Genomic DNA, 27,942 nt, shown 5'->3' with positions numbered 1-27,942 from the left:
TCTCCTCTCATTCCCCATCTTCCTCCTCTGAACATCTGCTGCTCTGCAGCTCTCTATTAGCATGTGACGTCATCGCCCGATTAGAAGGGGGGGCTGGTGATGATGCGACGGTGTATCCAGCCACTAGAGGTCGTGCTGCGACTGTCTAGAGACCAAGAGCTCCATTCTCCTTTCATACAGGTGTAGAGAGCCGCCATTTTTCTGGAGACACCTATATTTGCCTGCACAATGTAGCTCTTCACAAGACATATTACATTCTGGTGAATACATAATACTAGTGTACAAATAAAAGCAGCATGACGAGCGTGTATCTGACTCACCGGACGAGTATGAGCCTTTCAGCGCCTCTAGTGATGTATTAAACGCTGTGATTTGTAACAATACGTGCGGCAGACCAGTCACTTCAGTCTATTTCTCGGCTGCAGATACCTGTAAGTCAGCGCTAGGTGGCGTACGAGCCTGGAGGAAGCATGACGTAAGCGAGCAGGTAAGGGGCGTGGCCGAAAGGTTCACCTGGCCCACAGGTAGAGGCGGTGGTGCCGGAAACGGAAGCTGGTGGCTGCGGGGAACCCGGAAAATTCCGGAACCGACCCCCTTACTCTTTGTGAAGTTGATCAATGTAAGTAGTATTACGAGTGAGGAGAGGAGCGCACAGCACAGCGAGCAGCAGGACGGGGGAGAGAGGAGAGGAGCGCACAGCGAGCAGCAGGACCGGGGAGAGAGGAGAGGAGCGCACAGCACAGCGAGCAGCAGGACCGGGGAGAGAGGAGAGGAGCGCACAGCACAGCGAGCAGCACGACGGGGGTGAGAGGAGAGGAGCGCACAGCGAGCAGCAGGACGGGGGTGAGAGGAGAGGAGCGAGCAGCATGACGGAGGTGAGAGGAGAGGAGCGAGCAGCAGGACGGAGGAGAGAGGAGAGGAGCGAGCAGCAGGACGGGGGTGAGAGGAGAGGAGCGCACACCACAGTGAGCAGCAGGACAGGGGTGAGAGGAGAGGAGCGAGCAGCAGGACGGAGGAGAGGAGCGAGATGCAGGACGGGGGTGAGAGGAGCGCACAGCACAGTGAGCAGCAGGACGGGGGAGAGAGGAGAGGAGCGCACAGCACAGTGAGCAGCAGGACGGGGGAGAGAGGAGAGGAGCGCACAGCACAGTGAGCAGCAGGACGGGGGAGAGAGGAGCGCACAGCACAGTGAGCAGCAGGACGGGGGAGAGAGGAGCGCACAGCACAGTGAGCAGCAGGACGGGGGAGAGAGGAGCGCACAGCACAGTGAGCAGCAGGACGGGGGAGAGAGGAGCGCACAGCACAGTGAGCAGCAGGACGGGGGAGAGAGGAGCGCACAGCACAGTGAGCAGCAGGACGGGGGAGAGAGGAGCGCACAGCACAGTGAGCAGCAGGACGGGGGAGAGAGGAGAGGAGCGCACAGCACAGTGAGCAGCAGGACGGGGGAGAGAGGAGAGGAGCGCACAGCACAGTGAGCAGCAGGACGGGGGAGAGAGGAGAGGAGCGCACAGCACAGTGAGCAGCAGGACGGGGGAGAGAGGAGAGGAGCGCACAGCACAGTGAGCAGCAGGACGGGGGAGAGAGGAGAGGAGCGCACAGCACAGTGAGCAGCAGGACGGGGGAGAGAGGAGAGGAGCGCACAGCACAGTGAGCAGCAGGACGGGGGAGAGAGGAGAGGAGCGCACAGCACAGTGAGCAGCAGGACGGGGGAGAGAGGAGCGCACAGCACAGTGAGCAGCAGGACGGGGGAGAGAGGAGCGCACAGCACAGTGAGCAGCAGGACGGGGGAGAGAGGAGCGCACAGCACAGTGAGCAGCAGGACGGGGGAGAGAGGAGAGGAGCGAGCAGCAGGACGGGGGAGAGAGGAGAGGAGCGAACAGCACAGCGAGCAGCATGACGGGGGTGAGAGGAGAGGAGCGCACAGCACAGTGAGCAGCAGGACGGGGGAGAGAGGAGAGGAGCGCACAGCACAGTGAGCAGCAGGACGGGGGAGAGAGGAGCGCACAGCACAGTGAGCAGCAGGACGGGGGAGAGAGGAGCGCACAGCACAGTGAGCAGCAGGACGGGGGAGAGAGGAGAGGAGCGCACTGAGAGCAGCAGGACGGGGAGAGAGGAGAGGAGCGAGCAGCAGGACGGGGGAGAGAGGAGAGGAGCGAACAGCACAGCGAGCAGCATGACGGGGGTGAGAGGAGAGGAGCGAACAGCACAGCGAGCAGCATGACGGGGGTGAGAGGAGAGGAGCGAACAGCACAGCGAGCAGCATGACGGGGGTGAGAGGAGAGGAGCGAACAGCACAGCGAGCAGTAGGACGGGGGTGAGAGGAGAGAAGCGAGCAGCAGGACGGAGGAGAGAGGAGAGGAGCGAGCAGCAGGACGGGGGTGAGAGGAGCGCACAGCACAGTGAGCAGCAGGACGGGGGAGAGAGGAGAGGAGCGCACAGCACAGTGAGCAGCAGGACGGGGGAGAGAGGAGCGCACAGCACAGTGAGCAGCAGGACGGGGGAGAGAGGAGAGGAGCGCACTGAGAGCAGCAGGACGGGGGAGAGAGGAGAGGAGCGAACAGCACAGCGAGCAGTATGACGGGGGTGAGAGGAGAGGAGCGAACAGCACAGCGAGCAGTAGGACGGGGGAGAGGAGAGGAGCGAGCAGCAGGATGGGGGTGAGAGGAGCGCACAGCACAGTGAGCAGCAGGACGGGGGAGAGAGGAGAGGAGCGCACAGCACAGTGAGCAGCAGGACGGGGGAGAGAGGAGAGGAGCGCACAGTGAGCAGCAGGACGGGGGAGAGAGGAGAGGAGCGCACAGCGAGCAGCAGGACGGGGGTGAGAGGGGAGGAGCGCACAGCGAGCAGCAGGACGGGGGTGAGAGGGGAGGAGCGCACAGCGAGCAGCAGGACGGGGGTGAGAGGAGAGGAGCGCACAGCGAGCAGCAGGACGGGGGTGAGAGGAGAGGAGCGAGCAGCAGGACGGAGGAGAGGAGCGAGATGCAGGACGGGGGTGAGAGGAGCGCACAGCACAGTGAGCAGCAGGACGGGGGAGAGAGGAGAGGAGCGCACAGCACAGTGAGCAGCAGGACGGGGGAGAGAGGAGAGGAGAGGAGCGCACAGCACAGTGAGCAGCAGGACGGGGGAGAGAGGAGCGCACAGCACAGTGAGCAGCAGGACGGGGGAGAGAGGAGCGCACAGCACAGTGAGCAGCAGGACGGGGGAGAGAGGAGAGGAGCGCACTGAGAGCAGCAGGACGGGGGAGAGAGGAGAGGAGCGAGCAGCAGGACGGGGGAGAGAGGAGAGGAGCGAACAGCACAGCGAGCAGCATGACAGGGGTGAGAGGAGAGGAGCGAACAGCACAGCGAGCAGCATGACGGGGGTGAGAGGAGAGGAGCGAACAGCACAGCGAGCAGTAGGACGGGGGTGAGAGGAGAGGAGCGAACAGCACAGCGAGCAGTAGGACGGGGGTGAGAGGAGAGGAGCGAACAGCACAGCGAGCAGTAGGACGGGGGTGAGAGGAGAGGAGCGAGCAGCAGGACGGAGGAGAGAGGAGAGGAGCGAGCAGCAGGACGGGGGTGAGAGGAGCGCACAGCACAGTGAGCAGCAGGACGGGGGAGAGAGGAGAGGAGCGCACAGCACAGTGAGCAGCAGGACGGGGGAGAGAGGAGCGCACAGCACAGTGAGCAGCAGGACGGGGGAGAGAGGAGAGGAGCGCACTGAGAGCAGCAGGACGGGGGGGAGAGGAGCGAGCAGCAGGACGGGGGAGAGAGGAGAGGAGCGAACAGCACAGCGAGCAGTATGACGGGGGAGAGGAGAGGAGCGAGCAGCAGGACGGGGGTGAGAGGAGCGCACAGCACAGTGAGCAGCAGGACGGGGGAGAGAGGAGAGGAGCGCACAGCACAGTGAGCAGCAGGACGGGGGAGAGAGGAGAGGAGCGCACAGTGAGCAGCAGGACGGGGGAGAGAGGAGAGGAGCGCACAGTGAGCAGCAGGACGGGGGTGAGAGGGGAGGAGCGCACAGCGAGCAGCAGGACGGGGGTGAGAGGAGAGGAGCGCACAGCGAGCAGCAGGACGGGGGTGAGAGGAGAGGAGCGCACAGCGAGCAGCAGGACGGGGGTGAGAGGAGAGGAGCGCACAGCGAGCAGCAGGACGGGGGTGAGAGGAGAGGAGCGCACAGCGAGCAGCAGGACGGGGGTGAGAGGAGAGGAGCGAGCAGCAGGACGGGGGTGAGAGGAGCGCACAGCACAGTGAGCAGCAGGACGGAGGAGAGAGGAGAGGAGCGAGCAGCAGGACAGAGGAGAGGAGCGAGCAGCAGGACGGGGGTGAGAGGAGTGCACAGCACAGTGAGCAGCAGGACTGGGGAGAGAGGAGAGGAGCGCACAGCACAGTAAGCAGCAGGACGGGGGAGAGAGGAGAGGAGCGCACAGCACAGTGAGCAGCAGGACGGGGGAGAGAGGAGCGCACAGCACAGTGAGCAGCAGGACGGGGGAGAGAGGAGAGGAGCGAGCAGCAGGACGGGGGAGAGAGGAGAGGAGCGAACAGCACAGCGAGCAGCATGACGGGGGTGAGAGGAGAGGAGCGAACAGCACAGCGAGCAGTAGGACGGGGGAGAGGAGAGGAGCGAGCAGCAGGACGGGGGTGAGAGGAGCGCACAGCACAGAGCAGCAGGACGGGGGAGAGAGGAGAGGAGCGCACAGCACAGTGAGCAGCAGGACGGGGGAGAGAGGAGAGGAGCGCACAGTGAGCAGCAGGACGGGGGAGAGAGGAGAGGAGCGCACAGCGAGCAGCACGACGGGGGTGGGAGGAGAGGAGCGAGCAGCAGGACGGGGGAGAGAGGAGAGGAGCGCACAGCGAGCAGCACGACGGAGGAGAGGAGCGCACAGCGAGCAGCACGACGGAGGAGAGGAGCGCACAGCGAGCAGCACGACGGAGGAGAGGAGCGCACAGCGAGCAGCACGACGGGGAGAGAGGAGAGGAGCGCACAGCGAGCAGCACGACGGGGGTGAGAGGAGAGGAGCGAGCAGCAGGACGGGGGTGAGAGGAGAGGAGCGCACAGCGAGCAGCACGACGGGGGTGAGAGGAGAGGAGCGCACAGCGAGCAGCACGACGGGGGTGAGAAGAGAGGAGCGAACAGCGAGCAGCATGACGGGGGTGAGAGGAGAGGAGCGAACAGCACAGCGAGCAGTAGGACGGGGGAGAGAGGAGAGGAGCGAGCAGCAGGACGGGGGTGAGAGGAGCGCACAGCACAGTGAGCAGCAGGACGGGGGAGAGAGGAGAGGAGCGCACAGCACAGTGAGCAGCAGGACGGGGGAGAGAGGAGAGGAGCGCACAGTGAGCAGCAGGACAGGGGAGAGAGGAGAGGAGCGCACAGCACAGTGAGCAGCAGGACGGGGAAGAGAGGAGAGGAGCGCACAGCACAGTGAGCAGCAGGACGGGGGAGAGAGGAGAGGAGCGCACAGCACAGTGAGCAGCAGGACGGGGGAGAGAGGAGCGCACAGCACAGTGAGCAGCAGGACGGGGGAGAGAGGAGAGGAGCGCACAGCACATTGAGCAGCAGGACGGGGGAGAGAGGAGAGGAGCGCACAGCACAGTGAGCAGCAGGACGGGGGAGAGAGGAGAGGAGCGCACAGCACAGTGAGCAGCAGGACGGGGGAGAGAGGAGAGGAGCGCACAGCACAGTGAGCAGCAGGACGGGGGAGAGAGGAGAGGAGCTCACTGAGAGCAGCAGGACGGGAGAGTGAGGAGCGCACGGCGAGCAGAAGGAGGGGCGCTGCCAGGTGAGACCCCATTATGGCCTTCCTACCTATGCCCTGGGGTCGGCCCTGGTTGCGGAGAAGTTTTCCTAAGCACAGACCGGTCGGATCCTCCCCAGATGAGGGCACAGGGACCAGTGTAGCGGTGTATGTGAGAGCCCTGGCTCGGGATGGGCCTACTGCCCACAGCTGCGGCCGAGGGATTGCCCTTCCTGTATCTGATTCTCCTCTTTCTTTGAGGTTTCTCCAGGTTACCTAGGTGCAGTGTCACACTTGCTTTCTTTGCAGGAAGCTGGTGGAGGTGGATGAGGACACAGGGACCAGTGTATGTGAGAGCCCTGGCTCGGGATGGGCCCAGTGCCCACAGCTGCGGCCGGGGGATTGCCCTTCCTGTATATGCTTCTCCTCTTTCTTTGAGGTTTCTCCAGGTTACCTAGGTGCAGTGTCACACTTGCTTTCTTTGCAGGAAGCTGGTGGCTGAGCTTGAGGCGCTCGTGGGTATATGTGAAGTGCATGGCAGGCAATGATGTGGAGCATTGAACCTAATGGATGCCACAAAGCCATGTTGCTAGACCCTAAGCCAAGTGTCCTCTGGAGCCAGGCAATGCCAGGTGCCCGCCTGCACACCTGCTGTATGCAGACCAGCCTAGTCCATGCTGTTTTTTTGTCCTTATACATGGGCTTACATAGGTCTGTGCCGTCCATTGTGCATACAAAGCGGAATGACCCTCCTCTAGACTGTCCATATGGGGGATTATCTCTTCTTGGCTGCCATATGGAAATGTAAGTATTGAAAGCTTGAGAATGTACAACTGATTGTATTTTTTTTTTTCCTTAGGACTTATTCATGAAGCAATGCCCCGACCCCATCCTGTGACTGTTCCTCCTGGTCGGGTATCACCCCCAACCCATCATCCTATACATGAGACATCAGGTCATCCAAATTCCCGGCGTAGAAGTCCTCCAGAAGACATAACTTTTATTTCGGGGTCCGCTGAAACCCCACCTGAGGAGCCACCATGCTGTCCTACTGTCTACAGGGCATGGGCAACTTACAAAGCTGTATTGTGCTATGTGGTGTCTTGCAGTTGCTGCCCAGAGAAAGACCCCGACATATACCTTCCTTGCCCTGTAGAGAACTCATCTGGTCCACCGATGAATGGGCATCCTGCTAGTAGCCCCCGTCCTCGTGTTACTGTTAGAGACAAGAAAACAGCCCTTGGCAATAGTTTTAGTTACCCAGATCTTAAATTAATGGGTGTGCCGGTGTATAATAGGCCAACTGGTGCCACAGATATAGAACCCATTAAAGAGCCCCCCGCTTCACTGCAACCACTAGTGTCCCGCAGCTCTATCAAGGACTACTACTCCTCATTGCGGGACTCTGATCCAGAGTTGCCTAGGTTGAGTGGCTCCATGTCCAGTGCAGAGATTGATGAACTTATCTGGCACAAGCTAACAGAATTGTTTAGCCTCCATCAGATTGATGAACTGGCAAGATGCACCTCTGAGACGGTTTTCCTGGAAAAGAGCAGCAAAATTACCGAATTAATCAGCAGCCTGACACAGGACTACCAACTGGAGGAGCAAGATGCAGAGTGTCGGCTGGTGCGGGGTATTATACGCATTAGCACCCGTAAGGAACGAAAACGTGGACACGCTGGCCGTGGTGGTGAAAAAGGAGGCATTGGGCAACAGCAGAACAGCCAGAATGGTGTCAAAACCCCAGACAGTGGCAATGAAAGCATGCAGGAGTCTGGACTGACCAGCCAGGATGGTGCGGATAATTGGGAAATGGGTGGGATGTATATTTTTAGTGTGCAATCAATGGAAACATTTGCCGCATTTCATTCATTCTTTCATCTGCATATATTTAGCCAAAATAGGAACTGATCCCAAAAAGATAAAGATGTTCCTATTTTAGGAAAGAAACATGTAGCTGAAACATGCATGAAAATATTTTATATGATAATGCCCTTGTCGTTTACAGGGGAAATGCTGCCCCACATGGTGTGCTGGAGGGCTAAACATACAGCCTGCATGTGTGATCTTGGGCATGTCCTTAATGTGTGCTATAAGATCGCCTTGAGCATGTGCACATAGTGTCCTATTCTGGCCAGTGAGCCTGTTGGGTTTTTCAAGATGAATATTCAGGAAATTCTGGAGGGAAGTGTGTGTGTGTGGGGGGGGGGGGGGGGTTTGTCCTGAAGCTTTTTTTCCCCCTTGTCACTTGAGCGCATTCTCAACATGTTTGGCCGCTGGCCATTTTTATTTTTTTAGCGTTTTTCTGAGGCTTTTTTTTTTTTTTTTTTTTTAAACTCCATTCAACAATGAAGCAATGGATAGTGTATTTTCAAACAATAATGCTCGGATGCCATGGTGTTTTTTTGAGCCTTCCCATTAACTTGTATTGTAAAGTATAGAGAACTTTCAGAGCAGAAAACCCCAGAATGGTCGGGTCACTATTTAACTTCTCGGCGTTTTTGAATACCTGAAATGAATAAGACACTCAAAAGACTGAACATGTGAAAAGCAAGTTGTTTTTACATAGAAATGCTGATGTTCATTCGTTTGAATGTTTTTGTTAACTTTATCCGGTGGGTTTCAGAGCAGACTCTCCTGAACAAGCGGTCTTATGTACATGCCCAAGATGGATTTCTTCAAAAGGGTAATTCATTTCTCAACTAGTGCTAGATTGATAGGTCCCAGTGTCCCAAGCCCAAAACTGCAGGAAGCAGTAGTTTGCATAGAGCGGCGGTCAATCGTCTGCCCAGCTCTGATGACTGTTAAAACCATACAAAGCACACACATTGGAAGCGGTCACTGTGGATGTGAATTCTGCTCTCTGTACTTCAGTAGGGGTGTTATCTTCATCAACTACATTGCCGGTAGTCATTGTCAGTGAAGAAAACTACATTAAAATTAGGGACAGGGCATACTATGATGTAAAGAAAAAAATGTAGCATGCCTTAAGACCATTTGGCAGACATCTTGTGTGAGCAATGCTACTTTTTAATATCTTGTTTATTACAACGCAAAATTTCTGAAATGATACGTGGGTTAACCTCTCATTTTAGGGTAAATGTTTATTTTAAGTATGGGCCACATATCAGTTTGAAGTAATGAAACGTTTCCTCCCCGTATTTGGCCATTGTTGGAGATCAGCAGCCATGGGTCTTGTGCGTTTGTACAGCATACTCTGCTTAGGGACCAATAGCCCAAGCACCTGTGCAACCTTTAAGTACTGCAGTGTGAGGATCAGTGGGAAGAGAGGAAAATGATTTGGTTAGTGGCCCAGGATTTCTGCGTGTAATACCCAGCTGGTCATTGCAACCTACATGTTGGTGGTATGGGGAAACAATGGCTGGGGGTATGGCCGCCTTTGCAGTTCATGTATATGTTCTCATTTTCTCTTAACACTATGCATGAGCTTTGATCCAAATTTGTTTCATCTTTCAGAATTTTTGGACGTAAAGATTTCACAAGAGACGACTGCAGATCTCATAGCAAGAAACATGAGGCGGTACAGTGCACCAGGTATATAAATGCTATATATTTTGTTTGGGATAACCATTTACTTTGTCTTGTAGCTGATGATGTTTCAAGACTGGGGGGGAAAAAAAAGCCCAAAAAACTAAAGCCTTTGAGATGAGATCGGTGGTGAAAAGGAGAAATGTGAAGGGCCTTTTACATGGGACGATTAAGTAAAAACTGATATCTAGCAAGGGTTCCCAATATCCAGTGTGTACATGTGCCACGATTGAATATGTGGGAATTTACTTGTTTGATTAATTTAAGACTTAACAAATATAGTTTGTAATATACAGTATCCCCTCCTGTAACTAGATGTGCTAATACTCAACAGGCGGTAGGGGGCCACTTACTCTGTATTAGAGGAGGGCTTGATGGATACTTCACAAGCAAAATCACTTTTAGGCCTTTTTCACATATCTGCAATTCACTGACCTCAACTCAGCAGCCTGATCTATGCCTATGAGGCCGTTGAGATCAGGTCCAGATGCGCATAGCCGGTCCACATATGGCAGTTTGCAGATGGGCCATGACTTGCAACCTGTTGTGTGAAGCTAGCCTGAGGTAGTCTGTCTTTTTTTGTTTTTTTTTCCTCCCATATTCTCCTTTAAAATGTGACAGCTCCCTTCCCCTCTACAGAAGCAAAGAGAACAGAGGATGTTTGATTTCAGTATGTAGCACGCTTAGGACATCTTACAATACTCTTTCCTGCTTCCCATACTAGACTATAGTTTCATGTTTAATTAATAAGATTTGCTGCTGACAAACTACGACTTTAGGCCATCAAATTGCTAGGTTCACAAAGTCCAGATGAGTTACTGTTGAACTACATTTACTTACCGCATTGTTAAAAAAATGAAAGTTTTTTCCAATTGTGGTTTTTGATGGTGTGTTTTTTTGTTTTTCTTGCAAAATAACCACATCTTCTACTTCAGTACTCAGTAGAAACAAGAAAATATCATTATTGGCTTGCTGCATATGTCTACTTCTGACTATGGTGGGCAGCCTTTACTCAATCTAAGGCACGATAAACACTTAAAGGGGTTGTCCGGTCCAAATCGACCGCATTATGATTTTTCCCCCAGCGCACACTGTGCTGCAGGGATTCACCGGGATTGGAGGGTATGTATGAGTTATTCATACTCTCGGCTAGAGCCTGACTAGTGGCCGTGGCCTCACTCCATACACTTGTATGGAGTGAGGCCATACCTCGACTAGAGGGCGCGACCTCGCTGCATACAAGTGTATAGAGTGAGGCCACGGCCACTAATCCGGCTCTAGCCGGAAGTATGTATAACTCATACATGCCCTCCGATCCCCGCTCAGAATCCGATGAATCCCCCGCAGTGCCTGCGCTGGGGGGATTCATATGTCTACAGTCACACAGAGTGACTGCAGACTTATCGATTTGGACTGGACAACCCCTTTAATATAAAAGGTTCCTTATTCTTCAATCCTCAGATGTTATATATTTTAGGCATGTTTCTTTTAAAGCATCAACATTACGCTTGTAATTTCTATGACACAACCTAATATCTAAAAATGTAGAGCCCTTTTATGTATGTGTCTGCCATTTCTGGGAGTAAATGTCAGTCCAGTTATGTTATTTCCAAAATGTGTGTTTTTGTGTAAGAAGTGTTTATCCTCTGCAAAGCGCTACTAACAGGAAAAATATACTGTAACATTCCCAGGCCAATATGTAGCCTCAGTCTTACAGGTTTGCCTCAACCATAGATTGCAACAAAAACATGTAATGTATAAGAATTACAGAAGCGTAAGTTCTGGGTCTCTTCAGGCAGGGTGCGTCATGAGGATACTGTCGAGAAGGCACGGAGGGTGGTGTGCCTTGTGTTATGGACCTGACAGAATGTATAATATTAGTGTTTTTTCCTGCAATACACTATCATTTTTCACACTGTCAGGTCCATAATACAAGGCACACCACCCTCCGTGCCTTCTCGACAGTATCCTCATGACGCACCCTGCCTGAAGAGAGCCGAAATGTATGTAATGAGTAAGAGTGACAAAAGCTGTATTTTTGTTGGGTCGGGAATATTTCCGTAGATTTATGGTTGAGGCTCTGGAGTAATGCACTAGTTTTCTCTACATGTATGGATACTGGGAGGAGGGGTGGCCAGCTCACACAACATGCACACTTGCCCCATAAAGGAGTTGTGCTGCCTGAACTTGTAACACACATTGGATTCCCTGGCAAGTGACCAGTGTAGTTGGCAGTGAATGCTGTATATCTTTTCCAGAAGAATCCCCTTTGCAAGGATCTGTAATTCTGTGCATGTATTATGTTAAAATCAAACCGTGAACTGTGTTTTGTTTTTGTCCCCCATGAGAGATAACCAGGCATGTTTCCCGTGTACGTATTTTGATGATCTCTCTCTAGGAAAGTCAGAAAGGTGATCTTAAGTGTTGTGTGAACCCATCTGTCACATGGTGTTTTAGTGGTTGGGTGGCACGTTTTTCTGAGGCACTGGGTGACTGTCATATAATGGTTTCTTTTCTTACATTCACTTCTGTAGTGTGTGAAATGTTAAAGTGTACCTCCAGTTTCACAGGAAAGTAATGATGGCGCAGGACTGTGCAGTATAAAGTTTCTAAATCTATTAGCGATGTTTGCTGATAAGCCGCAGTACAGACCTCCTGAATGCGCTACGTGCTACAGTAATCTAAGCAGGGCAAGAGCGAGCGCTGTAAAATCCTCAGCCGCACTGAAGATGGTGTGCTAGCAGCAGGATGCTGCCTAATGTACTGCAGCTCAGACCTTAGGTGGTCCGTGACAGTCAGATATTGCTAATAGTGATTATAGTTGTAAAACTGGAGATGGGCTTGTATAAAATCAGTAGCCAACCTATACTATTAGCAGCCTTAACTTTATACATTTAGGGAGGGGGTCCATTTAAAATGATCTAATGGATTAGAGAAACGTAATTAAATGACAATGGTAATGTCCAATCTCAGACCACCATGCAACCCCCCAGAAGAAAGCTAGAGCCCCACATACTTGTTATAAACATCTGCAGGGCTCTTACTCTACAGGTCTAACCAATATGTACTTACACTATTATAGACTTATGGCAAAGGATGTTAATGATATAGCCTGCTGCTTGAAAACAGCCGATTTACAAGTTGTCTTCTCAATTAGATTAGATAAAAAAAGATTCCATGCTTTCCGAGCACTAGCAACATCACTGGGTTGTAGCCATACTTTTCGTCTAGTATTGCAGCGAGAGTAGGAGCTTAGCTGAACTGCACAATTAGGTTATGTTCCTAAGAGGCAGTTTTATTGTAGAAACTTCCATATGGTATACATTGGAGGAGGTAGTAAAATCTATGCACTTGCTGCACACCATCATTTTCTGCTGTGTGTCTGAAAAAAGATTAGGTTACATCTGTAGGGATTCATGTGTATAAATAAAAAATAAAAAATCCAGTAAAGTACTTGAAGTCTCATAGATGGTAAACTTGCGAGCAGCGTCCTCTTGGTATACAGCGTGTGGAATTAGTATGAAACACGTCACCAATTTTCTAAGTAAATATATTTCTAAAGGTGCTATTGACATGAAATTCTCACCAGATGTTGGTGGTAACCATTCCAATCCACACAGGCAAAGAAATCAAACCATAGATGTCCATAAATTATCTGTAATAATGATAAATGACATAGGGAAAAGTATTGAACACGCTTACTGAAATTTATTTAATACTTCGTACAAAAGCCTTTGTTGGCGATGACCGCTTCAAAACACCACCTGTATGGAGAAACTAGTCGCATGCATTACACCTTTAGAAGTGCATCTACTTAGAAAATTGATGACGTGTTCAATACTTATTTCACCTGCTGTTTGTTGAATTGTTACTCTGTAATGTATGATATTGTCTGCTCGTACCCATCTACAAACAAAGTACCCTTTAATCAATAGATATTGGAATAAAAATGTTTCACAATGGATGTTTAAAAAAGAAAAATGGCTGTGTGTGAACATACTACTTCTGGGCAGGGAAGGAAGCAAGAGTGTACAGACATTACAGCAGTATGGGATCATAGCTGCTAGCTTCTGTATGAAAAAAAATTTCCCTGCCACTTTAAAACTTGTTTTACTTCAAAGAATCAGCTGTGATCCCGGGCTGTCCTGTCTGCATACTCTTTTGCTTCCTCCCCTGCCCAGGAGCTGTAATATCCAACCGTGTTCCTGTATGGTCGGACAAATCCATTACACAGGGGCACATTTACGGTATAAGATTATCTCGGGACAGGAATATTTTTTTTTTATTTTTACACACATCCAATTGTGAAACTTATTTTTATTCCAAGATCTATTGATTAAAGTGTACGTTGGTCATAGGATAACCCCTTTTAAGTACCATACTGGTCAGATTGACAAATACCAATGTTCAGCTTATGTACACTACAAATTTGATGTGAACACATGTCACTCATGGACACAGATGTGAAGACTATCTTTTTGGCTTAAGTTTGGCTGGCATACAACAACGTACAGTGTTTGTGTGTGTTGTAACAGTAATTTCTTCATTAAAAAAAAACACATTTCCCATTAATTTCAGTGCATGGATGTTGTTGCCATTTCAGCGCACGGTGCTTAAAGGGGTTTTCCCACAAACAAAAGTATATTTTAATCAACAGATCTTGGAATAAAATAAGTTCCATAATTGGATGTCTTAAAAAAAAAAAAAATGTTCCTGTGCTGAGAATCTTATAAGGCTATGTGTGCATATTCAGGATTTGAATGCAGAAATTTCTGCAGCGTTTCTGCATCTCTTGGCAGGAAAAACGCACCCGTAGACACTGACATGCAGTGCGTCTTTCAGGGCCACAGCATGTCAAATTCTCTTGTGGAGTCGCTAGTCTCCGCAACAGAAATTTGACCACTAGCATGTACTGAATGCGGTAAATCCGCATGGTTCATTGAACACATGTGGATTTACCTGCATTCAATAGAACGTAGAGTTTTGGACGCAGCAAAAATATGCTGCATCCAAAGCGCTGCTACGTTTGGATGGTGGGCACATAGCCTAAAACACTTAAAACAAAATGGGGCTGATATTAATAGCCGGGGAAGGCGCCATTGGCCAGAAATGTTCCCTGGCTATTTAATAACAACTCACAGCTGTTTGCTTAGCTGTTACTGGCTAGATTACAGGGGGACCCCAGAAAAAAAATTGGTGTATGATCCCCCTATAAAATTTAACCAGAAAAGGCTAAACAGACAGCTGCAGGATGATATTTAATAGACAGTGAAGGGGCCATGGATACTAGCCCTCTCCGCGGCTAATATCACCCCTCAGCAGTCCCAGAAAAGGCGCATCCATAAACCGCGCCAAATCTAGCACTTAGCCTCCGCTCTTCCCACTGCCGTGTAGCGGTGGGGAGTTTGGTAATGGGGTTGGGGTTCATGTCAGCCTTGTATTGGCAGCTGACATGAAGCCCAGATTAGTAATGGTGAGGCGTCTATAAGACACCCCCATTACTAACCCCGTAGTAAAAAGTATCAACGCTTTTTCAATAAAGACACCGCCAGAATAAAGTATTTTATTGAAATAAAATGACAGTGTTAATTTTTTTTATTATTCTGCCAATCCCCGAAGCCCTCGATCTTCTATAAAAAAAAAAACATATGCCTCACCTGTCCGACGTCACAACGTAATCCAGATTGTCCCTCGGCGATCTGGGTCACTTCTACAGCAGCCACATCAATCACTGATGGGACTGCTGTAGAAGACAGAACTGAACACTGACAGGAGTGTAAAATCACTCCTGTCAGTGTACATCACTGCTACAGGATGAGGTCGGGTGAGGTCATCAGCTGATCAGCTCTGGTGACCTCATACTGCATCAGTACTGCGTGAGAATGTTCCCACACAGCACCGGTACCGTAAACTGAGGTCCTGGAGCTCTCCGCTGATCTTCAGCTGATGAACTCTTGTGACCTCAGTCCTGGCAGCAGCGATGTACACTGCCGGGAGCGAGCGCGCTCCCGTCAGTGTATCGCCGACTACCGGGATGATCACGTCGCTGGGGAATGCCGGACCGGTGAGGATAAAGGTGTTTTGTTTTTTTGTTTTGTTTTTTTTTACATCACGCACAGCCCCGGCTTGGCTGAGGAGACTATTGCTCTCCTCAGCCGTGCTGCTCTCGCTGTTATCAGCGGGAGCGGCGGTCGGATAATGAGAGAAGTAGTCTTCTTCCCCGGGTACCATTCTTTGAGCTTTTTGCGCTGCAGAAACGCTACATAGAATGGATATGCTATGTATTTTAGCACAATGGCAATCCTGAGCGGAAATTTCCGCATCATGTGCACAGCACATCAGGATTGCCATTGTATTAGCTGGCAGACGGATTACCTAGCGTTTTTGATGCATTTCCGCGCGGAGAAAACGCATCAAAAAACGCTCAGTGTGCACTTAACCTAAATGTGTCCCTGCTATGTACTGTGTAATGGCTGTGTCTGACTGTGCAGGAACATGGCCTGATCATACCACATCTCCTGGGCATGGGAGGAAGCAGAAGAGTATACAGACATTACAGCACGGGATCACAGCTGATTCTTTCTTTGATATAAAATATTGTTTAAAAACAGGCAGGGAAATGCTTTACCTCACAAAAAGAATCAGCTGTGATACCCTGCTATAGTGCCTGTATACTCTTGTGTTCTCCACACACACACAGCAGGAGCACATTTATAAGATTTTCTTGGCACAGGAACTTTTTTTTTTTTTTTTTTTTTAACACCTCCAATTGTGGAACTTATTATTATTCCAAGTTATATTGATTAAAATGTACTTTTGTTCGTGGGACAACCCCTTTTAAGTTGTTAACGGGAATCTGTCACCTGTTTTTTGCTATGTAATCTGACAACCGCATGATGTAGGGGTTAAGACCCTGATTTCAGAAGCATATCACTTAGTTTATTGGATGCAGTCACCGTTTTCTTTGCAGAGCTCAGTTGCTGAGCTGTGTATAACCCTGTCCACACCACAGCTTTCTGTCTACTTGTATAGTGACAGAGAGCTGCTAATTGTTGCTGGTGGTGTGCATGAGGCCACTTGTCCTATAGTGATAATCATCTGCTTATAAAACATTTGAGTTGAAATCATAAAACACATCCCAGAAAGTGACACATTGCTGGAAATCCAGGTCTCTGCTCCTAAATTATGGTGCTCTCAGATTACATAGCAAAAACCTGGTGATGGATTTCCTTTAAGCTGGTTGAATGGATTACTGACAGTCCCCATTTATTTGGGATCGATTAGTTATAGTATGAAATGCCTAGAGACCCCGTTAAATGTGGCAGTAAAAACAAATGTTTCATTTTGAAAGGCCTTTACACTCCCTTAATAAATGGTTACTGGTATTTATTTTTTAAGTACCATTGATTCCATGGTGCTGTACATGAGAAGTGGTTACGTACAAAAGTTTATTCACCGTAATTTACATTTCTAACTGGCAAACTGGTACAAAAAGGAGCGAGCCCTGCCCTTGCAGGCGTTCATTCTACAAGATAATGGGGAAGGAGATAGTAAGATAGGGGATTTCGGCAGCATCAGTGGTGGTGCAGTGGCAGTGGGGTCATTACAGGCTGTAAGCTTTCTTGAAGAGGTCGGTTTTCAAGTTCTGTCTGAAGGTTCAGTGTGTGGCAGATAATCGAATGTGTTGCGGCATAGAATTCCAGAGGATGAGGGATAACTTGGGAGAAGTCTTGGAGGCGATTGGGTGACGAATGTATGAGTGTGGAGGAGATAAGGAGGTCTTGGGAGGACCAGAGGTTGCGTGTTAGAAGATATCGGGAGATTTAGTTCGGAGATGGATGGCTTTGTAGGTTGATATTAGCAGTTTGAACTGGATACATTGGGAGCCAGTAAAGGGATTTGCAGAGGAGTAGTGTGGGGAGAGGTGGATTAAACGGGCAGCAGCGTTAAGGACTGACTGGAGAAGTGTGAGCGTGTTAGCAGGGAGGCCACAGAGGAGGATATTGCAGTAGTCAAGGCGGGAGACTATGAAGGCATACACTAACATTTTAGTAGATTGACGGTTGAGGAAAGAAGGGATTCTGGAAATATTTTTTAGTGAGTCTGCAGGAGGTGGCGAGAGTTTGGACATGCAGTTTTAAGGACAGGGCTGAGACTAGGGTTATTCCGAGGCATCATACTTCCGGTACTGTGGAGAGTATGGTGTCATTAATTGTGATTGATCTGGTAGGAGGGGTTAGGTGAGATGGAGGAAAAATTTTGAGTTTAGTTTTGTCCACATTAAGTTTAGGAAGCGAGAGGAGAAGGAAGATATGACTGATATACACTTTGGGATTGGACAACAGTTGGGTAGATCGGAGTGTCATCAGCGTATAGGTGGTAAAGGAAGCCATGGGACTGAGTTGTCCCAGGTCAAAGGTGTAGATTGAGATGAGTAGGGGTCCCAGGACAGGGCCTTGAGGGACACCAACAGAGAGAGGGAGGGATGAGGAGGTAGTGTGAGAGACGCTAAATGTATGTTTAGAAAGGTATGAGGAGATCCATGAGAGAGCAAGGTCTTTGACGCCAAGGGAAGAGAGGATTTGTTGAAGGCAGAGAATGGGTCTAAAAGGAGGAGTATAAAGAATTGTCGGTTAGCTTTGGCAGTAAGTCGTTCGTCATTTTTGTCAGGGCAGTTTCGGTGAAATGGTGCCAGATTGTAGGTTGTCAGAGTGAGTTAGGTGGGAGGAAAGTACAGCATGAATATGCAGTTCGAGGAGTTTGGAGACAAACTGGAGCAGCGATGTGGGATGATAGCTGGATGTAGAGGTCAGGTCAAGGGATGGATTCTTCAGGATAGGTGTGACTTGTGGCATGTTTGAAGGCAGAAGGGAAGGTACCAAAAATTGACAATAGGTTAGAGAGATCGGTTAGGGCTGGGGTAAGAGTGGTGGTGAGATGAGGTCAAGTGCACAGATGGTGAAATGGAATTTGGAGAGGAGATGAGAGCTCTCCTTCACTGATGGTCGGGAGGAAGGTTATGGGGGAGTGGCAGCGGTCTGTTATACATAAGAGTTGTGCAATAAAGGCTTGTCTTGATTGGTCGATCTTATTTTTGAAATATGCTGCAAAGTCAACTGCAAAGATGAGGGGTGGTGGTGGGCAGAGGAGGGCGTTAGGTATAGAATAACTGTTTGGGGTTGTGGGATAAAGAACTTGAATGTGAAAGTTGCTGTTTTGAATGCAGTGAAGTTTTCTTGCTAGTGTATTTTCTTACAGCTCCGTGCTGCAACCCTGGACACTTGCCGAAGCTGCTTTGTGAGGTTGTTGTGCCAGGGTTTTCTATTGACTCGTTGCACTCTGCCTTGAACGAGAGGGGCGACTGAGTCAATAGCTGATGCGAGTGTGGTGTTGTAGAAAACGGTCTTGCTGTGTGTGTCTTGCAGTGAAGATATGGAGGATAGTGTTAGAATAGAATCAGGGTGTGTGTGAATGTCTAGATGTGCAAGGTTTCTCTGGGGTGCGGCAGTTGAGGAGGACCGAGGTGAAAAAGTGAGTAGATAGTGGTCCGATAAGGGGAGAGGTGAGGTTAGATAGGGAGAAGAGGCGGATGAAGATGAGGTCTAATGTATGGCCGTCTGTGTGGGTGACCACATAGTAAGACTAAAGGCTGATGCGAGCAACTGGAGTTGGAGGCTGCAGACTGGGGGGGGTGTCAGTGGGGGATGTTGAAGTCGCCCATGATGGTGGGAATGTCAGCAGAGAGGAAGTGAGAAAACAGGTGGAGAAGTGGTCAATAAAGGCAGTGGCCAGGCTATGGGGTCGTTATATGATGGCCACTTGTATGTTAGAGGGAGAGTAGATATAGACAAGAGTGCACTTCAAAAGAAAGTGGGGTGAGGGAGGGTAGAGGCGGTATGGGGTTGAAGGTGCAGTTGTTAGAAAGAGGACCCACTCCACCACTGTCTATTGCAAGGGCAAGGAGTGTGGGTGAATTGAAGGCCACCGTAACACCACTCAGCCCTAGGAAACATGGCCTCTTCTGCTGTGTTCAAACATTACATCCAAAGTGTTTTTTTTGTTTGTTTTGTTTTTTAAATCTCTGCATGCAGCGATATTCGAAAATTGCAGCAAAAAGAAAATCTATTCACCGTGGCTGCAATAAGAACTCTAAGCAGTAGTGAAATACTTTTTTTTTTTTTTTTTTTTTAGCTATGTGATAAAATAGATGGGCACTGCCGTGCTAAAAGTGATACAGCAATAAAAAAAAAAAGTGCCAGAATTGTTGACTAAATCAATATATATACAATAGAATAGATAAATAAAAAAAAAATAGAATTAGACTTACCGGTAATTCGGTTTCTAATAACCCTCCACCACAGCACCAAAAGAAGGAGGAGGATGTCACCCCACCCTAATAGGGACAGGAAACACAAAGAGGTCAAATAGCCCCTCCCTCATCCTCGCTCCAGTGTTTTTATAAAGGACCACACAAGTATGGATGCTTCAAATTATATTTATTCGAATTAAATGATTGGCTAACCAAGCCTGGGAGGGAATTACCCGTGCTGTCATGGTGGGTTATTAGAAACCGAATTACCGGTAAGTCTAATTCTATTTTCTCCAATAACCCCACACGACAGCACCAAAGGAGGAGTACCAAAGACTCATGCTCCGGGAGGGACAATGGCCTGAAGCACTTTCCGCCCAAAGGCCAAGTCCTTAATGGACATTAAATTAAGTTTGTAATGTTTGGTGAAGGTATGGACCAAGGACCATGTAGCTGCTCTACATATCTGCTCAAGGGAAGCATTAGCCTTCTCTGCCCAGGAGGAGGACATGGCTCTAGTGGAGTGTGCTTTCAGCTTTTCTGGTGGTGAGATATCCTGGATCTGATATGACTCCACAATTGCCTGGAAAATGTCTGAGTCCAGTTCCCATTCCCCGGGATGGATATTCCTTCTGCTCAGAAAATCGGCCTGGATGTTCTCTGAGCCTTTTATTTGCAGACCTGATAAGGAACGAAGATGTCTTTCCGCCCAGAAGAATATTCTTGCTGAGATACTTTTTAGATTCTCGTACCTTGTACTCCCTTGATGGGACAGGTGAGCTACGATAGTCATGTCTGAATAGACTTTTACGTGTTTGCCCGCAATGATTGGAGCCGATGTTTTGAGTGCCTCCTCCACTGCCTTTAATTCGCGGAAGTTGGAGGATCTCCTGCTGATCTCTTCTGTCTAGACCCCCTGGAAGGGGGTTTGGGCGACGACTGCTCCCCATTCCGTCTTGCTGGCGTCTACCGTGACTGTTATCAGAGGGGACTGAGACCATGGAACCCCTGTTCTAAGGTTTCTTGAGCTGAGCCACCATGACAGGGATGTTTTCACATAATGAGGGATCGGGATCTTCTTTTGACGGAGTCTGTGGATCCGTCCCACTGTGCGAGAATATGGGTTTGCAATACCCTGGTGTGAGCTTGAGCCCAGGCTACGGATTGGATTCAGGCTGTCATGGAGCCGAGGGCTGACATGGTAAATCTTAGGGACACCTTGTTCAGGGTCTTCAGCTTCGATATCTTGGATCTCAAAAGTATCTGCTTGTCCTTTGGTAAGAAGGAGGTTTATCTAGCAGAGTCTAATAGAACACCCAGGAATGTTTTTTCTGTGGCAGGGACCAGGTCTGATTTTTTTTATGATTTATCAACCACCCTAGGGTGGTCAGGATTTGGATTGTTCTTTGCTGATCTTCCTGGAGTGATGCCACCGAGGGACTTGCTAGCAAGAAGTCGTCGAGGTAGGGAATGATGCAGATTTTCTCCTGTCTTATTAGAAGCCACTACCTCTGACATAATTTTGGTATATATTCTTGGTGCTGAGGATATTCCGAACGGCAATACGTTGAATTGAAAATGTAACATTTTATCCTCTTGAACCACCGCAAACCTTACAAATTTCTGGTATGTTGGATGTATAGGGACGTGGTAGTATGCGTCCTGTAAGTCGATGGTTGCCATTACATATCCTTGTCCTAACAAGGGAACTGCTGATCTGATGGACTCCATTTTGAATCTTCGGTAGATGATGTATTGGTTTAAGGGTTTTAGATTTATTATTTTTCTGTAAGGGCCGTTTGGTTTTCTTATCATAAGCAGGCGTGAATAGTGGCCTGTTTGTCTTTCTGTTTTTGGGACCGGTGAAATAGCCCCCAATGATAACAGGTTTCTTAGGCCGGAGATCAGAGCGGTTTTTAATCTCGGGGAGGCTAGACGGGTTATTCTCACTTTCTTTGGTGGATATGAGGAGAATTCGATCTTCACCCCCTCTTGAATTGTTTTTAAGACCCATTGACTGGAGCAAATCTTTTGCCATTGGGGAAGGTATTTCATGATTCGTCCCCCTACTGCTCTGGCGTCACCGCTTCTGTTGTCACTGTCCTTTTGGGAAAAAAATATTCCTATCTTTCTCTCCTTTGGGGTAGCTCCATCGACCGGACTTCCCTTTCCCCTTGTACTGGGGATTCTGCTCCCGAGGGGGGCGAAAGGGGGTCTTCCTGTAGTGTCTGGGTTCAGGCAGGGATTTCTTTTTATCAGCCACCTTCTCCAGGAGGTCGTTGAGGGCCTGGCCAAACATATATTCTCCCCTGAAGGGAATGGAACAAAGTTTTATGTTAGAGGCCACATCACCGTTCTACGATTTCAGCCATAATGCTCGCCTTGTGGAGTTCGATAGGACTGCTGCCCGGCGGTTACCCTCACAGATTCTGCTGACGCATCCGCTAGAAAGTCAGTGGCCTTCTGCAGTAAAGGTAGGGGAAGCTTGTATCTCCTCTCTGGATGTGCCCATAGCCAGATGCTCTTCAAGCTGGTTGAGCCATCTTGACATGGATCGTGCAACATACGTGGAGTCTACGTTTGTGTTCAAAAGGACTGCTGATGTTTCCCAGGATTTTCTGAGAAGGCTGTCCATCTTGCGGTCCAGAGGATCCTTTAGTTGCGACGAATCCTCGAATGGCAATACTGTCTTTTTAGCGACTCTTGCCACTTGAATATCGACCTTGGGTATCTCGGTCCAACATTTTGAGGTTTCTTCATCTACCGGAAACCTGTACTTCAATTCTGCTGGTGTATTCAGTCGTCTTTCAGGATTTTCCCATTCGTCCAGGATTGGATCCTAAATGTTTTTATGCATTGGGAACACCATCTTTTTCTTTGAGCGGAGACCACCGAACATCTCTTCCTGGACTGATCAAGTGGGCTTCTCTTCTTCCACTTCCATCGTTCTTCTTACTGCTGTGAGATCTTCCATAAATTCCATTGAGAAATAATATTTCTTATTTCCTCTGCTGGGCTAAGTTCACCTTCCTCTGGAAGGGAAATCTTCCTCTTTTTAGCCTTTGGAGGCGAATCAGAAGTGGATCAGGAAAAGGAGGCCAATGAAGACTGAACCTCCTGACGGACTATCCCCTTGATCTCGTCTATGAGGGACGGCTGCTCTTCCCTAATAATTTTCTCCGTGCATTTCTGGCATAAATATTTTTTGTTTTAAGAAGATATAGCACACTTCTGGCTAGATTTATTTCCTGGTGCAGGATCCTTGTCCCCCTAAAAAAAGAGGGAATTAATGTATCAATTCTAACCTGCACCTAGGAAAGGACCCCCAGTGCCAGACTTACTGGGACTGGAATTGCGTTGGCCTCTGCAGACATGGAGAGGATAGATTCCTGACCATCCAGTGTATAAAAATACAAAAACGGATTAGGTCCTACCTTAGATGTCTTCTGTCCAGGGCTCTTATATAGGTGACTGGACTCTGCGCTCTCCCTCTTTCCTTGGAGAGGGAAGGCTCCTCCCCCTTGGTCCAATTGGTGAAGCAGGAACACCTGCGGGATTGATTATTTATATTTTTTTTTTGTATGTGTGTGCAGAAGATATCCCTAAACGGACCGGAAGTGACCTAAGGGACCCTGTTTCGGCATCCCACGTCACTTTCCGGCCGCTTTCAGGTTACTGCGTTCCAGGGTGGAACGCACACCGGAAGTGACGTCATCAGCGGTCCACGTCTCTCCACTATTGAGACCGCCTTGAGAGGGGGGAGGAGCTGGGCGGAGAGCTCGAGGAGGCCTCCAGCCCGACACCCACCGGACCTTACCCGCAGGCGCAGACTCGGTGGGGATGGGGGTCCTGAGTCCCGGAGGAGACGGGAGCAGCATAAGAGGAGGAGGAAAACTGGCCGGTCCCAGCTGCCCGGCTTAAAGGTATGCTGGGTGTCTGCGGCCGGCACAGAGCACCCTGGATGACCTCTTCATCCCAATAGGGACAGGAAAAAACACTGGAGGGAGGATGAGGGAGGGGCTATTTGACCTCTTTGTGTTTCCGGTCCCTATTAGGGTGGGATGACATCCTCCTCCTTCTTTTGGTGCTGTCTTGGGGGGTTATTGGAGAAAAACATCATTAGGTGAAGGCTGGATAAGTAGTAGTAGTAGTAGTAGTAGTAGTAGCAAAAAAAACAAGAAAACAAGCCGGCCTCCACCTATTGACTTATTTATGTATTAATTTAGCCAACCATTTTGGCCATTTTTTATTTTATTTTATTTTTTTGCTTAATCTATTTTATCACATTACTTTTTACGGGCAAACAGTGTTCGTTTTTGTTCGCCTGCAGCTATAGGCCCGTATCTGCTTTATTCCAAATAGTGGGCGCTAGTGTTTATTTTTGTCTGTTGGCCTACTTATTTTTGGCTGCTGCAGTTTGAGGCTATGTGCCCACGTAGCAGATTTGATGCAGAGCGTTTTTGCCTCTCTGGCAGAAAAAAACGCATGCAGATTTACATGCGTTTTTTCTGCCAGAGAGAAGCGTTTTTACATGCGTTTTCGCATGAGTTTTTTCAAGAACTTTTCCAAGCGATTTTGAGCATCACTTGGAAAAGTGCTTGACAAGTTGGTCACACTATATAAATCCATGCAACCGGCATGGATTTATATTGTGTGACCAACTTGGATGCTTTAAATGCAGCATCTATAATTTTTTTTTTTTTTTTTTATACTAAAGTTAAAAATAAAAAAAAACCCTGTATACTCACCTCTCCAGTCTCCTCCCAGCGGCGGCGTCCTCTCTCCTTGGCGTCCTGTGGTGTATTTGCAAGACCTGCGGTGACGTCATTTAGTCAGCTGATGGTCATGCGACCATCACCTGACCGCTGACGTCAGCGGTCGCGTGACCATCAGCTGACTAAATGACGTCGCCGCAGGACGCCGAGGAGAGAGGACGCGGCCGGGAGAAGACCGGAGAAGTGAGTATACAGGGTTTTTTAATATTTTTAACTTTTTCTTTTTTTCACCACGTGGTAGCCAGGATGAAGAGGAGTTGTAGTCTCCTCTTCATCCTGGGTACCACACGCACCGCGATTACGCCGCAAATTCGTGGCCATTGAATTTAATTGAAACAAACGCAGCAAATCCACATATACCTGCTGCGTTTCAGTGTTCCTCAATGGCTGCGAATTTGCAGCGCAATCGCGGTAGAAATGGTCATGCTGCGTTTTGCAACGCAATGCGAATTCGGCACGCTAATTAGCGCATCATGTGCACAGCACATCCGAATTCACATTGCTTTGCATGGCAGATGGTTTTACAAGCGTTTTCGCGGCTGTAAAAACGCTACGTGGGCACATGGCCTTAAAGGGAATGTATAATCAGAAAATGATTTATTGTTCATATCAGGTTTTTGTGTTTAATGTGTGTTTCTTTTTTTATCACGGTCTATATAAAATAAAACTAGTAATCTTGCAATTTTCACACTACCCACTGGGGCTATTTTAGACTATAGGTGCAGATTCATTAAAAGGGATGTCCGGTCTCGGGGTTCAAGTCTCCAGTCACTGTGACTACAGACTTGTGAATCTTCAGTGTGCACACCAGAGGGGTTCTCCTTGGGCCAGGAGCAGTGGGTGCATATGCATACATACGGCGATTTACATACATGAGGTCATGTACCGTGGTCTTGCTCAATGCAAGTGTATTGTGTGAAGTTGGACACGTCTTGTCGGAATGTGGCAGTAAGTATGCAAATTGCATATTTACAGTCACATGACCATTGACCAGTGACTACAGACTTGTACCCTAAGGCCAGACAACCCCTTTAAGATTGGTGATGTGCACGCCAGTCTTAATGAATGGCTCGCTGGAGTATAATGTACCAAATTTATTAAGAGCCACACAATACTTCATGAATTTGACGCATTTTCTGTGGTGTCCGCCGTGGACTGGAGTAGCATTTTTGTCATTAAAACCGCCATTACTTTTACTGAAATTGATTGTTGTAACTCCAACTATTTTGAGGACCTACTTCAAACTGTCGTGACGCAAAAACTTTACAACTTTTCAAATTCTGCTTTGATGAATGGCACCTGTACTGTCCTTTAAAAACCGTTTAAGGGGGCTCCTTATAGACAGGTTCTGTTTCTTGCTGCTTATATACATTTGAATTTCTTGAAACGGGAAGTATAAAATAATCAGTGTCTACAGTTCAAACTGCAAGATTTACAATTTTTAATGATTGTGATATGAAAAAATAAAATGTAATACAAAAATACTGATTTAAACAATAGATAATTTTCTGGTGACATTCCCTTTAATTAGTTAGTTGCTAATTCTTACATTTGATCACTTTGTAGTTCTGTAGACATTACTCCTATAGGCTGCACATCTTGGCAGGGCGAGGGTGATCAGTTGTGCTAGAAGTTTAGTTCTCACTAGCAGTCCATTTCCTTTTGCACAACACCTGAATATATGGCTACAGTGAGACTTGATATTACAGGAGATATAATCTTGGGTGTGTAGAATTCCATGCTTACTGGCTTATCTGGGCCAAGCATCTCTGGAATCTTTAGTAGGGCCTGGCCATATGGGTATTTGCATGATGGAGCGCTCGTCACAGACAGCTCAGGCCTGAACATACTATAGTGGAGGAACAATCCTGCCTGGACATTGTGTGCCTATGATTATGTATGCGAATTCCAGTAAGGCGAGTCAGAATACTTGTTTTATGAGATGCCATGCAAGTGACCCAATACTTACATAAAAAAACATTAGTGTTAACTTTAAGCTGTCATTATGGTTAGTCCTTCTTTAAAGGTTAGGTAATAAGCACTCGCCCTACCAATGTATTGAAACGACTACCTGTGCTTTAGTTGCTATTGATGAGCCTGGCATATACCATGCTAAAAGTTGATCTGTTAGTTCTTCACCTTCTGTGTGTATACACATCTACAACTTGTACATTCTAAGGCTAAAAATTTCTCCATTGTACTTTTGCTGACTATGTAATACAATTCTTCTTCAGGAACTACTTTCCAGAAAGATGATTCCCTTCCAGACACAGAAACTGACTCTTCAGGAACCCCCCTACTGAAGGTTTACTGCTGACAGAAGATCAGCTGGAAACGTTAAGGCATTTTTGTGGCTAGACCAATTTCTATACATGTCACCCATGCTACTTTCTAAAGTTGAAATCCTAGAGGAACTGTTTAGGCTCTTACCAACAATGGCATTGGTCAGGTCTGCTATGTAATGTAAATGGTAAAACTGTAGATATTCATTTAATGCTTTGTGCTGCTTTCCATTTCTGTAATGTTACATGAAAGCAGCGTAGTGTCAAGCTATGAGTTATCTACCTATGTATATAACTGTATAATGTGTAATTAGAAGATGCTGTTGCATAAGACGTTGTGTTAGACTTGCATGCATCCACCAGCTACATGTCGGTCAGGAAAATGTTAGTTCAACTATTTGACTTTTTAAAATCCCTAAGTTAGTTATTCACAACTTTAAGACCCTTTTTAGTTAGTTTATCCCATACTCTCACAGTTGTCAAGGGTTGGATTCAGTGTGACCTAATTTAGTAATTACTGTAGCTGTTCTCAATTTTAGTCCTTAATGAAAAACCAAGCTTTTTAAAAAAAAAAAAAAAAAAAAAACAAGGCTGCTTTTTCCTCAAACCACAGCATTGATGTCATTTCGCAAAGCCCTGATCAGTTGAGAGTTGCTTTGGGGACTGGAATTGAGAAATACAGCTGCGGAGTACACTCTACAAGAGGTTGGGAGGGGAAGTTCAGGGTTTGTATGGTAATTTGTGTCAATATGTAAATGTATCTATGAATTACACAATAAAACGTCATTGTTATGTACTCAGTCTGGTGCCTCATCCACACATGGGTATTTAGCATCAGTATCTGTAAACCAAAACTAAAACGGGATGGAATAATGTGCCTTCTGTTTAGGTTTCATCCCAGAACATACTGATGTAAAATACTGACCAAAGCACATGTACTATGATCCAAGCTTTTAGGCTGCGTACCCATGTTGCGGATTACAAGCGTTTTTGATGCGGAATTTCCGCAGCGGAAACGCTTGTAAAACGCTTGGTAATCCGCACCCCATGGTCCCCAATGGGATTCCGCAAGTTCTATGCACATGCTGCGGATTTTTCCGCAGCGTTTATGCTGCGTTCAAAAATCCGCAGCATGTCAATTAATTTTGCGTTTCCACAAGCGGAATTGCCTTTGTCCAATGCATTAAAAACGCAAGGCAATTCCGCATGTGGAAAACGTGCGATAAACACGAGAAAAACGCACGATAAACGCGTGCGGAATTCCGCATGCGTTTTTCCGGGAGAGGACTTGCAGAAATGAAGCAGAAATTT

General features: G+C 48.1%; 1 protein-coding gene across 4 annotated transcripts; it reads left to right on the top strand.

Annotated features, from left to right (window-relative positions):
* Nucleotides 1-251: 251 nt before the first annotated feature.
* KDF1 (keratinocyte differentiation factor 1) lies at nucleotides 252-27,427 on the top strand. Of its 4 annotated transcripts, none has more exons than XM_073666174.1 (4): nucleotides 252-487; nucleotides 6,573-7,511; nucleotides 9,194-9,271; nucleotides 26,584-27,427. In XM_073666174.1, exons 2-4 carry the CDS (start codon nucleotides 6,590-6,592, stop codon nucleotides 26,664-26,666), a joined length of 1,083 nt encoding a protein of 360 aa, XP_073522275.1. In that variant the 5' UTR covers nucleotides 252-487; nucleotides 6,573-6,589; the 3' UTR covers nucleotides 26,667-27,427. The 4 variants fall into 4 exon arrangements, with proteins under 4 accessions (XP_073522275.1, XP_073522274.1, XP_073522277.1 ...); XM_073666173.1 differs by having other exon boundaries at nucleotides 485-619; XM_073666176.1 differs by lacking the exon at nucleotides 252-487 and adding an exon at nucleotides 647-804.
* The last annotated feature ends 515 nt before the right edge of the window (nucleotides 27,428-27,942 follow it).

Source organism: Phyllobates terribilis, unplaced genomic scaffold (genome assembly GCF_046119375.1).
Source record: "Phyllobates terribilis strain yellow unplaced genomic scaffold, ASM4611937v1 Scaffold_2__4_contigs__length_985480577, whole genome shotgun sequence".
NCBI lineage: Eukaryota > Metazoa > Chordata > Amphibia > Anura > Dendrobatidae > Phyllobates > Phyllobates terribilis.
The sequence above is the reverse complement of the archived record's forward strand: the minus strand, read 5'-3'. Positions and strand labels throughout refer to the sequence as shown.

Coding starts and splice junctions, on each gene's coding strand:
- KDF1 (XM_073666174.1), top strand. CDS start 6,590: ATGCCCCGACCCCATCCTGTGACTGTTCCTCCTGGTCGGGTATCACCC. Junction 7,512..9,193: donor TGGACTGACCAGCCAGGATG/GTGCGGATAATT, acceptor TTCATCTTTCAG/AATTTTTGGACGTAAAGATT. Junction 9,272..26,583: donor GAGGCGGTACAGTGCACCAG/GTATATAAATGC, acceptor ATTCTTCTTCAG/GAACTACTTTCCAGAAAGAT.